The sequence below is a fragment of the Entelurus aequoreus genome, linkage group LG07 (assembly GCF_033978785.1).
Source record: "Entelurus aequoreus isolate RoL-2023_Sb linkage group LG07, RoL_Eaeq_v1.1, whole genome shotgun sequence".
In the NCBI taxonomy this organism is placed as follows: Eukaryota; Metazoa; Chordata; class Actinopteri; order Syngnathiformes; family Syngnathidae; genus Entelurus; species Entelurus aequoreus.
This window is the reverse complement of record NC_084737.1, coordinates 28,074,497-28,088,750: the sequence shown is the minus strand read 5'-3', so window position 1 is coordinate 28,088,750 and position 14,254 is coordinate 28,074,497. Positions and strand designations below refer to the sequence as shown.

General features: G+C 38.1%; 1 protein-coding gene across 1 annotated transcript in view; it reads right to left on the bottom strand.

Annotated features, from left to right (window-relative positions):
* LOC133653632 (extended synaptotagmin-1-like) overlaps positions 1-14,254 on the bottom strand; it is a 50,720-nt gene that overhangs the window by 10,318 nt on the left and 26,148 nt on the right. Inside the window, exons 10-21 of the mRNA XM_062053131.1 lie at positions 9,136-9,218; positions 8,968-9,016; positions 8,610-8,699; positions 8,398-8,493; positions 6,560-6,631; positions 6,411-6,497; positions 6,156-6,305; positions 1,916-2,098; positions 1,671-1,847; positions 1,518-1,600; positions 1,408-1,456; positions 1,248-1,337 (exon numbers count right to left, since the gene is read on the bottom strand). Of these exons, the coding sequence (XP_061909115.1) occupies positions 1,248-1,337; positions 1,408-1,456; positions 1,518-1,600; positions 1,671-1,847; positions 1,916-2,098; positions 6,156-6,305; positions 6,411-6,497; positions 6,560-6,631; positions 8,398-8,493; positions 8,610-8,699; positions 8,968-9,016; positions 9,136-9,218 (1,209 nt within the window). The remainder of the gene's footprint in view (positions 1-1,247; positions 1,338-1,407; positions 1,457-1,517; positions 1,601-1,670; positions 1,848-1,915; positions 2,099-6,155; positions 6,306-6,410; positions 6,498-6,559; positions 6,632-8,397; positions 8,494-8,609; positions 8,700-8,967; positions 9,017-9,135; positions 9,219-14,254) is intronic.

Below are 14,254 nucleotides of genomic sequence, written 5' to 3'. Positions count from 1 at the left end.
GCAGCTGGGGCAGTATTGCAGTCTCTCTGCCGCACTGTTGTGACGAAACGGGAGCTGAGCCAGAAGGCAAAGCTCTCGGTCTACCGAGCTATCTACATTCCTACTCTCACCTATGGTCATGAAGTGTGGGTAATGACCGAAAGAATAAGATCGCGGATACAAGCGGCCGAAATGAGTTTCCTCAGAAGGGTGGCTGGCATCTCCCTTAGAGATAGGGTGAGAAGTGCAGTCACCCGAGAGAGACTCGGAGTAGAGCCGCTGCTCCTTCGCTTGGAAAGGAGCCAGCTTAGGTGGTTCGGGCATCTCGTGCGGATGCCTCACGAGCGTCTCCCTAGGGAGGTCCTCGTTGCACGTCCCACTGGGAGGAGACCCCGCGGCAGGCCAAGGACCAGATGGGGGGATTACATCTCCTCTCTGGCCTGGGAACGCTTCGGGATTCCCCAGGAGGAAGTCGCAAATGTTGCTCTGGAGAGGGAAGTCTGGGGGTCTTTGCTGGAGCTGCTGTCCCCGCGACCCGATTCCGGATAAGCGGTTGAAGATGGATGGATGGATGAAGATTAATCACAGTTTATTACTTGCTTGCGTAATTTAAATTCATTTTTTAAAAAAACATTATATGGACAGAAATGTAATTTTATTGTCAGAATGTCATACAGAAACATTTTTATTTTTATTTTTTATTTGAATACATGTCATTTATTTTCTCAAAACGTGCTAACAGTTTTGGCTAAAGTATCTTCAGGTTTTATTTTGAAGTTTAATTTGCCAGTGAGTACACCCATCCGAGTCTCCTCACTCATCTTTGGACTGACGTATGCATTGACCTGATCACTGACCGTATAACAAACATCCGCGGTTAGGATGGTCAAAATAAATTGCGTGATTAATCTGCATATACAAATAATTAATGCGATAATTTTTCGTGCTTAATCACATGAGTTAACTTGTTATTTTTGAAATGCTCACTAACAAAGATTTTGACAGATTTGTGAACAACAATTGAGAGGAATAGGTATTTTGTGTGTATAGTAAAAGTTTTAGATCTTAGAATTCAACTCATGAAAAATAGGAGCAAAAACAAAAGTGTTGCATTTAGTGAGTAGTATAGTGATGACATAATAGCAACGTGTGCACAGTTTCTGGCATTTTTGCATTACTTTGAGCTGCATGAACTTGCCACATTTTGAAGAAAAAAGTCCTTTTGAGCCACAGAAACATAGTAATGAATGATCATGCAGAAAGCAAACCTGCTCCATCCTCATTAGGTCAGACACCCTGGGCAGCCATTCTAGCAACAGGTGAACTCGGCCTGACTTGACATCGTTCAAAGTGTACCACTGTAACAAAAGCATTGAATGAATGGTCAAGATTCAGACAAAACGTGAATCGAATAAACATTCCACACACCGTATCGATGAATTGTGCGCTGATGATATCCCGCAAGCTCAGCTTAAATCTGCAAAAACAGGTTTGATTTACTTGTGTTCTGTGTTATCAGAAAGGAAGTGAGGATGCACCTTCCCAGGAAGTCGTCTTGATCGATGTCTTTGTCAAACAATTCAAATTGGATCTCTTGACCAGGAAGTTGAGTCAAAATCACCTACAAATCACATGACTTTTGTGTAACATTTGATGATACACAATGTTTGCGTCAGAAAACAGGGTAAAACCTCATAAAGCTCATTCCAAATTGGATTGAGGTTCTCTTTGATGGTGTGGCTGCGGAAGGTGATGCCAGCCACACGGATCTTGACGTAAGGGTCACTCTTCCCTTTGACCATGCCCCCCATGAAGTTGTCCTTAGCGATCAGGTTTTGGGCCTCCAACAGATGAATTCGCAACACTCCCTGCAAAATAAAAACAGGAATTGCATTTTGCCAATGGTTGCAATTATTATATATTTTTTATTTTTTACCTCAGATGCAAACTCAGGGTCGGGTGTGGTGTGCTGCGGCCGTGAGGATGGAGGTTTAGATAACCCACCAGAACCCATCGGGTTGAGCTCTGCTGTGATCCCCCCTTGACCCGGGCCTAACTCTGAGGCTAATGGGCGAGGAGAGGGTGTGGTGGGTGTGGCATCGTCACTTAGCCATAAAACCTAGAGAAAAACATTTGAATTATTTCGTTATCATTATTGTCCCATCACTAATATTTGAGTTACTTGTTACTAACGTATACAGTTGTTAATCCGCCCAAAACATCTGGTTTTACTCACTAGCATTAGCATTGTTTTTCTAATGATGTGATGGAAGAAAATGAGTGTGAAGGACAGTGTTCAGAAGAAGAAGTGGACGATAGTCATTAAATTATAGAAAAAAATCCTCCAACACATGACCGAGGGTGTCGCCATGTTGGCGAAGCAATTCGAGCGTATCACTGCTAGTCTGCACCGTACTGAAGCAGAATCTAACACCAGCCAAAATTGTTCAAATAATATCTAAACGGCAAATATTTAACAATGAAAATATGGAGAAGCTGCTGATGGTATGTTTGAAGGAACAGTAGCTGGAATGAGATACCAAAGAAGGTTAATGCTGTACATTACATTCATTCTTAAAACTACTGTAGATGTTCTATTTTTTTGTTTTTATTCAATGTTTTTTTTTTATAGAAAATGATTTTTTTTGTTTTAAAAGGCATGTTACATGTTAAAATTGCACTGTTTTGGGGGAGCAGGGCAACCACCAATTGATTTCAATTCATTTAAAGGGGAACTGCACTTTTTTGGATTTTTGCCTACCGTTCACAATCCTTATGAAAGACAAAAGTTGTTTTGTGTTTTTTTTCGCTTTTTAACATATAAAAATCGTCTCGTTCTTGGTGGCTAGCAATGCAGCTAATGCGAGCAAACAATTCTACCACTAAATCTTTTTAAAAATGCTTTCAAAACCCGTCAACAATACTTAATTTTTTTCGTTCCGTAACCTGTATAATAACCAAACTGTAGCGACATTGTTATTGTAAGAGTGAACACAGAGTACCGTAATTATTTTTCTAGCATAGTTACACATTAGCCGTAGAAGCTAACTACAGAGAGAGATAAGTTAGCTTCTACGTCAACACAAAACGCGTTTGAGTTTTAATGCACAACACAATCCAATACGAAACCAATCTGTACTGACTGAAAAACATGAACAATCATATTACAGTATCTGTAAAGTATTAGCCCACATTTCATGTTTTGTTTGTACACAGCTAACCAGACAGCATATGCTGTCTGTCATAACACACACATGACGTGCTGCATGTATCATGATCAATATAAAGTGTGACTCACTCCATGGAAAGTTGTCTCTTTGGTCCAGCTGGTCGGGGACGTTTTTTCTGGTTAATTATAGGTAAGCATGCCATTTATGGCGAAATAGCTTGGCTTCAAGTTCCACAAATTGCAGCTTCGATTCACTTTCACCTTACTTTGTCGGCTTCTGTCTGCTTCAACGTTTCACTCTTCCTTCGTGCTCACTTCTGGAAGCAGTAGTTCATCCTCCATAGATTCAGATTAAAAAAGATAAGGTTGTGAATCCTCATGTGTTCAAAAATAGTTGTCTTCGTTGTTGATTAGAACACACAAAAGCGTGTTTGTATCCTAAAGTAGGAACACACTGGAAGTCGGACGTGCGCTGATATGGAAACGGAAATAAATGCGCTGAAAAATTAGTTCCGGCATTGATTAAAATGATCAATATACGGTAAATATTGTACATATTACATATTGTTATGAACGTGTCTGTTACTACATTATACTGTATATTGACTTGCAGTGTGTATACAAAACGTTGATGGAGGGGTTTGAAGTTGTTTTAGAGGTCTTTGAACACTACAAAGGTGACTTTCCTTAGCTGCATCTTCCAAGGTATTTTTTAAATTATTTTTACAATCCTAAAAAAAACAAACATATGTGTTCTTGTCTCTCATAATGATTGCGAACGAAAATGTAAAAAAAAAAAGTGCATTTCCCCTTTAAGTAGGAGACGCTGATTTGAGATACAAGTGTTTTGAGTTAAGCGCTCCTTCATGGAACCAATTAAGCTTGTAAGTTAAGGTAGTACTGTGTTGGCTACTGCTATTGCACGCAGTGTGTTTATGTTTTTTCCCATATCAATAAGGTTGTAAGTTGCTTGTTTGCACAAAACAGTTTAAATAAAATGATCATCTCTATAAATTAGAATACAGAAGGTAATGACCAAGTGATCATTAACTACTGCACACACCACCAAATTAGCATTTTTCAAGTTTTATTCAATTTTTCAGAATTTAGCTGCAGATTTTTCCAACCGTTTTAGTGACTTTTTCTTTGTTAAAAAGGGACCAACGACAAATCTTCATTTATTTCTGGAGTTATAGGAGATTGGACTCGTGTTTGTAGACTCTGACTTCTGGCTGGCGCTCTGCAGTTGCTCGAATCAAAGCAATCTTAGGGAGGCAGAAAATTAGCTTCCACTTGATGATAGACCAGCAGCCGCCACTGCTATAAATACTCTACACACACAACGGAATGTTTTCGATCATATTTTGGAATGCTTTTTCCAATTTTTGTAATGATTTTGAAGATTATAATTTACAGAAAATACAAAAAAAGAATTCACTATATTGTCAAACTCAGTTTAATTGCTCTCTTTGTCATAATTGATCTTCTGAAATCAATTAACTTTTGCACAATAACCTAATTTAATGACATGCTCTTTTATATTGAATATGTACTTATTTATGTACTAAATTATTACTTATGTTCAGTGCTCTTACACTTTTTCATCCATGATTTTCGATGACTTATCCAAAACCTTTTACCAAATTTCCATGACAAAAATAAATTATTTTAACTTAATGGGACCACCGAAAAACTACATTTAAATTTACATTAGAATTGTATTGCGCCTTTTTAAAACAAAGAAATCCCAGACAGGCACACTTACTATAGATGCATCTTCTCATATTTCACTTCCAACTTTTTTAGGGCCTATCCTACTAAAGGTTTGCGTGTATTAACACATGTGCAAACTTGATGGCACATGCACAGCTGATTTAATAAACTTTTGCAAATAAGAACTTTTTAAAATAAGAACCGCAATCCAATAAGCGTGTCTGTATTCATTAATATGCAGAATATATGCTGATCGGCCACAATACTAGGGGGGAGAAGATGCAAATACACTTATTTAGCACACATATTGTGATTTATCAAGACTAAAACTGTGTTAGCTGTTTTGCAGCCTTATTTAGCATGTCCGAAATGGATGGATGGATGGAAATATGAGTGCTAATTGGCAGTAACTGTTAGAAAGGAGGCGCATCAAAAATAAAAATATTATACATCGCTACTCAACAGAATTATTTTCTAATTTTATAGCTGCTGGATTACTTAAACGGGTCATATTATGATTTTTTTTTACATTTAAAACACTTCCTTCTTGGGGTCTCACAACATGTAACGGTGGTTCTTTTAACAAGATTTTAACAGAAAATAATTGACATGGAGATATCCCCTGACGTTACCAATTTAAAAAAAGTCCCAAATGGGGCACATTCCAAACAGATCATTTGGATGAAGTATGAAAGAAGGCAAGATAGTTTTATAAATATCTTTGCAACGCCTCTATGGTTTGAGTTTTCGGGACTTAAACAGATACCAAATACACAAAACCAGGTACCAATAGATAAGAAAAGTTGGTTTTGCATAACAGGTCCACTTTAAGGGACTGATTAAAACAAGTTCGATTGATTTGTTTTGCTGGCATTTTTTTAAAATGCTGTTTTTTTCATATATAGGAGGAAAACTTCTTGCAATATGTATTTTCTTAAACCAGGAACATTCCAGCGCATGCCCGCAGTTAGTATCAGCATCTCCTCGGGCGCATCTTCAGCGCGCTAAAAAGTGGATTTCGTTGGAGATGCACTGCAGGCCTGCTTCTTAAATGCCCATAGAAAGTGGTCAATGTCTGCTGCATGTTTTAAAACATAGCAAAAAAACGCCACAGGTAGGAGCATGATAACATAAATGTGCAGTAAATGAGTGTGTCCATGTTGAAAGCCGCGTAGTACACGCAAAGTCCTCATTTAAATAAGGCGGTTTGCACAAGTTTTGTACTTTGTATCAATTGAACATGCAGTCTTGGTAGATCATTAGTAGATCGAAAGTGTTTATAAGGACTACAAACCCGTAGCACAATTTTGATGGCGATGCGGCTAGCAGAACCAGAATTCTCTAACTGGAACCACTGGTCCATGGTGAGTTCAGGGGTCCCCAGAAGGCGAGCAAGAGGGATGGTAAGGCTGCCCAGGGAAAGAGATCGGTCATCATCCTTCACCTGATTGACACACACAGCAAGAACAGGAGGGGGAGAGGAAAACGATCCTTATGCTCCAAAGTGAAAAAGCTAACAAAAACATGTTTTAAAAATCAAATCTCTTACTTGAATGTCAATGTCTTGTTTGCGAGGATCCTGAATGAAGAAGGTAAAGGCATCCTCCCACACTGGGTTGTTGGTCCCATAACAAGTCTGCAAAATCACTTTTTTAGCTAACAGTTTTATTTATTGCAAGGATAAATAGTTACTATTACCTTGCTTTCTCTGGTGGTATCCTGAATGGAAATTTGCGCCATAGGGCTTGGGTCCTTATTGGCTTTTCTCATCTACAACATAATAACATAAATTAGTGCTGTCAAACGATACATTTTTTAAATCAAATTAATCTTACTTGTGAATTTTGGTTAATCATAATAAATCTCAGTAAATTATTCGCTTGCATAAATTAAGTTATTTCATTCATATGTATGTTCATAATATTTGGACAAATATGCAATTTTGTTGTTAGAATGTCATACAGGAACTTGAATGTACGTCATCAACAGTTTTATCTTAAGTGCCGGTTTATTTTGAAGGGAAATTTGCCAGCGAGCACAGCAGTCGGAGTATATTCAGTAATTTTTTTAACCGGTGTATGGGGATGCAACAATTATAGATTTATACTGTACAAATATAGTCCAAGTAATAATCACGGTTTTCTCGATCATCAGGCATCGATTATTTCACAACAAAAAAATTTATAAAATCACGTAGATGTTCATTAGGGGCTCAGAGTGGCCGTCTTGTGACAGGAGGGTTACCGGTTCAATGCCAGCCCAGCGAGTTCATGTTGAGGTGTCCTTGAGCAATACACTGAACCTTTAACTGCTCCTAACGGATTGTGGTTAGTATCTTGCATGGCAGCTTCCGCCATCAGTATTCCACAATTCCTTGGTTCTTAATGACAATAAAAACGCTATTCTATTAGAGATTTTGATGATTTATTTATTGCTGTCGGAAATAAAGGTAATCAAATAATAGCATTATAATAACAGTAAAAAATAATAAATATAAACAAAAATTATTATTAATATAATACATTAAAAATTAATAATTGTATAATTAATATACGACTAAGATTAACTTTATTGATCCCCCGGCGGTGAATGTTACTCATGTGGGTAATAAACTCAATTGTAATTATCATCTGCGATGAGGTGGTGACTTGTCCAGGGTGTACCCCGCCTTCCGCCCAAATGCAGCTGAAATAGGCTCCAGCACCCCCCGCCACCCCGAAAGGGACAAGCGCAGAGAATGGATGGATGGGGATGGATGTTATTGTCGTCAACTGTCATCCATGTCTATTTATTCACTTTCAAAAATTGTATGCTGTGATAATAACAATAATAAATAACTGGAATGCACAAAATTAGATCCCATGTTATGGTGTTATTCTATAAGTTGTGTTATGTTAGTGTTCTTCACATGCTACATTTACTTAAAATTCCAATAGTTTATTCAACACAGACAGGAAGGAGCAATCTCTAACGTTAAATGGTCACTTAATGAAACCATTACCTGTTGCTGTTTGTTTACACTGAACGGACTCAACGCTAAACTACTGATTGTAGGTGACACGCTTAAATTTAACTCAATAACGCAACTTTCTTTTAGCAGATTTTCCAAATGGGTAAGCCATCATCTGCAATGAATCCCTGGTCATGTTTAAGAAACAGTTTGCTGCTTTGTCCTGCTGCCATTTTTAAGCTAATGTAGCATACTAGCATGTCTTTCAATAGGTGCATAAAAGCACATGTACCGATGGTGTAACTTTGTTTTTCTTCCGCACCAGCATCATATCTGTTTATAGCGAGTGAGGAGGACTGAAACACACGATCTAGTGGAGCCTTTGTCATTAAATAACCTTGACGTTTTCAATTACGGTTACCATATGCATTGACCTGATCACTGACCATATAACAACTTGATCCGTCTTTAAGGTAACCATAATGGTTAGGATAAAGGAGTGATCAAAATAAATTGTGTGATTAATCCGACTATGTGATTAGGATATTTAAGTATAAATGATGTAAATACAGTATATTCTGCTTACAGGGAGCTCATCAGCCTGATCGAGGTAGATGGCCAAAATGGCGGCAGATGGAGGATCGGCGGTCTTGGTGGTCAAGTTCTGGTTTCTCTGGATCACCTGTGAGCAGAGATGATCCATATTTCTACTTGTGATTATTTTAGCAGCATTTGTTCTTGACAGAATAGAACAAAATGATAATTGGGATAATCATCATAATGTCTTCATTGACTCGCCTCAGTCAGCCTGTCAGCAGAGGACAGCAGAGAAAGCCACTCCAGGCGGAGGTGGACTCTACCGGATGGGACGTCCTTCAGATTGAACCACTGTACACAAAAACACATTTTCCCCCTCTTTATCACATATTTTAATCCCAAAGGGGAATGGAAGGAATGATGTTGCAGAGATCAAAGTTGGTCACAAGGAGTCACATGCGAGCCCAGTCTGTTGTCACATGCGAGCCCAGTCTGTTGTCACATGCTAACAGGATTACAACAGTCAGCTTTAGTTTGTGCTTAATCGTTTGAGTAAGAGGTGGAACAGAAACAAACCTTGGATATTGTTTGCTGTGACAAAGCACAGTAGCGTACTTACATCATCCACCACTCTAGCTTGTTTGACAATATGAAGATCCACCTTCAGCCTGAAAAAGAGACGGAAGAAGTGCAATGAAATGTTCATTGTCATGCAGAATTGTGTTTTAACATGGTGGCATGATGCGTGAGATGCACAAATAACACAACATGAGAACAAGTAAACTACCTGCCCAGGAAATCGTCCTGGTCTGGGTCTTTGTCAAATACTTCCACTTCCAACTCCTGACCAGGTACTTCATGGACAATCACCTGACATACGCATAAGTGAACAACAAACATAGCAAATATACAAATAGACTGTATATAGAGCCACATACGACACAATATGACAACACAATCACAATGGGAAGAAAGGATTTCACTGTATTGTGCTCAAGAGGTTGAGTATTTAAGATCCTCTTGGGATCTCTTTTGGTTTGACTTTCAAATGTGTCCCCCCCCCCCCCCCCCCCCCCGAAAAGAAAAAAAGAGAGCAAAGTTTCTGAAAGATTTGCTTATCACACAAGTTGCAGCTTCCTGCTTCCTAAGAATGCAGAGTACAAGATGCAATCGTCACACAACCGTTCAAGTCAGTGAGCAAAGTGTTCCATCTCAGACACGTACTGCATCACGGAAAAGTCAAAAGGATGCAAGGGCCATTTTGTTATTTTTCATTTTCAAAACCAATACAGTATATAGATTTTTTCTAAAGAAAACACACAGCCTGCATTTGGGTTATTAGCGTCGACGTCTCAAGTTTTTCTCGTTACATTACACATGTTTTTATGTTTTTTTAGTATTAGTTTTAGAATGCGGTCATAGCTGCACTTTGAACTCCCCTGCACTAAATGATGTCAAAGCAACATGGAATAAACTATTACTGATAAGTTGGTTGTTACAGTAACACCATACATTGTCATTTGATACACAAGGGGCAGTACCCCAAGCAGTCCAGCAGGGAAAGCTGTGTTGAAAAAAGTTGTTTTTCTTTTCTAAGACACATTATTCCATCAGTGCAGGTTCTATACTACTTATCCTCATTAGGGTCGCAGGTGAGCTGGAGCCTATTTCAGCTGATTTTGGGCAAAAGGCAGAGTGGTCACAGGTGAATTTCAGAGCACAAATAAACCAAGGGTGTCTCGATCCGATATTGATATCAGTCCGATAGAAAAAAAAAAAACATGTATTGGATTATATCTTATCTTTTCTTGTATTTTTGTGAAATCATTTACAAAGGGTAAACATGGGAGGCTATAGGCAAGTCAAAGCTAGTAGCAGTTACACAACAGATAAGCACACAATAGCATATAAGCTAGACAAATTACTGTATTTAAAAAGTGTCCTTAATTGAACAATATTGCAGTCTAAATAAAACATGACATTTGTCAATATAAACAAGTATCAAATAACTACAGTTACATATTATTTATATACTCAAAGTCTCCAAAGCAGAAGCTTATTAGGAGTGTCCAGTAACAAACGTGCCCTCATCATTCAACTTACTGTGTCGTGAGCTTTACCTGATTAATTATTGTGACCACGAGGTGTCGCTAAAAAAACAACTCCACTTCAACTTAAAGACAGTTTAAGTCTATTCCAGATGGTTTATAATAAAAAGGTTAGTGTTTTTCATACTCACTGTTGTTTTATGTTGGAATAATTTCACTTGATTAATCATTTTCTAACAGTCCACACTACAATTGTATGATTTGTGCTGACATCGCAATCCTCCAATAGTGGTATCGTATCGGAAGTGAAAAAGTTGTCTCGTAACATTGATATTTTTAGGATGCTGGAGGAAGCCGCAGTACCTGGAGAAAACCTACAGGAGTTGGGAAAACATTTAAATTTAAAGAGCGTAGATCAGGGGTGTCAAAGTCAAATGGACGGAGGGCCAAATAAAAAATTTAGCTACAAGCCGAGGGCCGGACTGTTCGAATGTTCATTGAAAAATTTTTAAATGACGCATATAGTCTAGTGAACCTAATTGAACCTACTGAAAACCTAACAAATATATTCCAATATGATCAGATAAATAAAGCAATATTTTCTTATGGCTCTGTCAGTAATCTTTAATTTTCAACAGACACAAAAGACAAATTTCCTTTATATAAAAATCCCCATAACATGAACATTAAATGAAAGAAACCGGTATTCAAGGCACCATCAGTAGCCTATATTTTCTATTTTAGCAAAAGTGGGCTAAATTTACTTCAAAGAAAAAAACAATAATAGCAATTTTCTATCATCCACTCAACTGAAATATTTTTAAAATATAATTAAATTGAAATACAATAAAATAAAGTGCAAAAATCTATAAATCAAAAACAACACTTTGTTTAAGGAGAAGTAACATGCAGTGAAAACAAATATTAAACTTTAACTTTTAAACTTGAATTGAGTAAAAACTCTAAATATGTGATTGCACAGTAATCTTCGCTACCAGTCCGCTCCTGTGTCCACACATCGCAGGTGCTCCGTCGGTTGTCAAACCCACAAGTTTTTCCCAAGGCAGCTCCATCTCATTTACACATCTTGACACCTCTTCATACAAATCATGCCCCGTAGTTGTGCCATGCATAGGACGTAAAGCCAAAAACTCCTCTGTCACGCTTAGGCTGGAGTCCACTCCGCGGATGAAAATTGACAACTGGGCAATGTCAGAAATGTCGGTGCTCTCATCCACAGCCAAGGAATATGCAATGAAATCTTTTCCCTTTTTCACAAGCTGCTCTTTTAGATTGATGGACAACTGGTCTACTCTCTCGGCAATGGTGTTTCTGCTCAGACTCACATTTAAAAAGAGTTGCCTTTTTTCTGGGCAAACTTCGTCACAAACTTTAATCATGCAGTTTTTGATGAAATCTCCCTCCGTAAATGGCCGGGCTGATTTAGCGATCTCTTCTGCCAAAATAAAACTGGCCTTGACAGCAGCCTGGCCTTGTGATTTGGCTTTTTTGAACAGAGCCTGTCGAGATTTGAGGCCTCGTTTTAATTCCTCTGCCTTTTGTAGCCTTTGTTCCATGTCCATATTCTTGTTTTTGTCCGCGTGTTTCGTTTCATAATGTCGTCTCAGATTATACTCTTTCAGTACCGCCACACTTTCTCCACACAGAAGACACACAGGTTTTCCAGCTACCTCCAAAAACATATACTCCGACTCCCACCTTGTTTGAAACCCCCGGTTCTCAGTGTCCACCTTCCGTTTTGCCATTTTTGATGGGTATCTGAAAGTTAATTTTACTGTGATGCTGACGACTGCTGTGCCAATAAATATTGAAATGAAGCAGCCTACTGCTCGGTGCGTCACCGTTGCATTGTGGGAAATGTAGTATTGGTGCGTGTAAAAGATCTGCGGTCTGCGGGCCGGTTCTAATAATAAATCAAGATCATCCCAAGGGCCGTAAAAAACCTTCTCGCGGGCCAGATATGGCCCGCGGGCCTTGACTCTGACATATGTGGCGTAGATAATGTGGATGAAAAAATCTGTCTAAGCATACTTTTAGTGCTGATTTTGGAATCTTTTGTCTTAATGTGTGTCTGATTTCTGTTTCTGTCGACTATGCCCGACCTTACTCTGCTTTATGTTGCCAAGAAAACAACACACAGTAGAAGGTCAATTTAGGAACACCTCACTTTGCGAACTTTTCGATTTACAAACTATTAGATCGAGCCAAGTATGCTTCTGTGTGTGAACAATGTTTCTGTGTACGAACTTTTCATTCATTTATTTTGTGCTTGCTCGGATTGAAGAGATTGACAAAGATGGCTTCGTACCACAGCAAGATTGTATTTGTGATGAGAACGGACCTTTTTGTAAAAAGATGCCAAAACGGACTTATATCACAGCGGAGGGAAAGACACAATATTTCGTTCAGCGATGTCTCTTCCAAGAGCATGCACACACACACACACACACACGAATGCACACAAACACAAACACGCACACACACACACACTCACACACACACTCACACACACACACACACGCACACACAGACACCACCCCACCTCCTTTTGTCTCCTCTCGTCATTTTGCTGTGTTCATGGCATTTTCACACTGGTAAGTTAGAATCAAAGCCTGTTTTATTAAGTTAGACACGTAGCATTTAGAGATGGCGACTTGTCCAGGGTGTACCCCGCCTTCTGCCCGATTGCAGCTGAGATAGGCTCCAGCCTAAATTTCTAGGTATAATGATTGATGATAAATTGAACTGGAAATCTCACGTAAAAAATATACAACATAAAGTAGCAATAAACACGTCAATAATGAATAAGGCAAAACATGTTCTAGACAAAAAATCACTTCATATTCTCTACTGCTCACTAGTGTTACCATATCTGAGTTACTGTGTAGAAATATGGGGAAATAATTACAAAAGTACACTTCATTCATTAACGGTGTTACAAAAAAGATCAGTTAGAATAATACATAATGTTGGATATAGAGAACATACAAATCCTTTATTTATTGAATCAAAAACACTGAAATTCCACGACATAGTGAATTTGCAAACAGCTAAAATTATACACAAAGCAAACTATAACCTGCTACCCAAGAATATACAACAATTCTTCTCAAAAAAAGAGGAGAAATATAATCTTAGAGATAAATGTAATTTAAAACATTTGTATGCACGTACAACACTTAAGAACTTCAGTATATCAGTATGTGGAATTAAATTATGGAATGGATTAAGCAAAGCAATCAAACAATGTACTAATATGATCCACTTCAAGAAACTCTTCAAACTTAAAGTGTTTACAAAGTACAAAAAAGAAGAACCATGATAAACATTCTGAATTTATTTAATTCATCCATTCTTTCACTCTCATAATAATCTTACTTATCTCATCATATGAAATGTAACTTACTTCACCAATTATTATTTATTTATTTATTTTTATTGTGATTACTTATGGAGTATATTATGAATAAATTGAGAACAGGAAGTGAACAAAAGTTTTAGCAACTGTTATGTAAAAGAAAAGGGGTAGGAATAAATAAGCTCTGCTTCTTCCTACTCCTTTTCGAACATGTTGAAAAGAGAAACTGGAAATTGTGATGTATCATGTTGTATGCTTGCATGTTCGAAATAAACTCAAACTCAACTCAACTCAACTCAACCAGCGACCCCCCGCGACTCCGAAAGGGACAAGCGATAGAAAATGGATGTATGGATGGACGTAGCATTTAGCAGGATGATAGCGTTAGCTAAGATAAGATAAGCTAGCTGTGGGTTACGAACAATGTACAGTATTTGGGAATAAAGCAATACACCTAGTCATAGGTCAATAACTGAGAA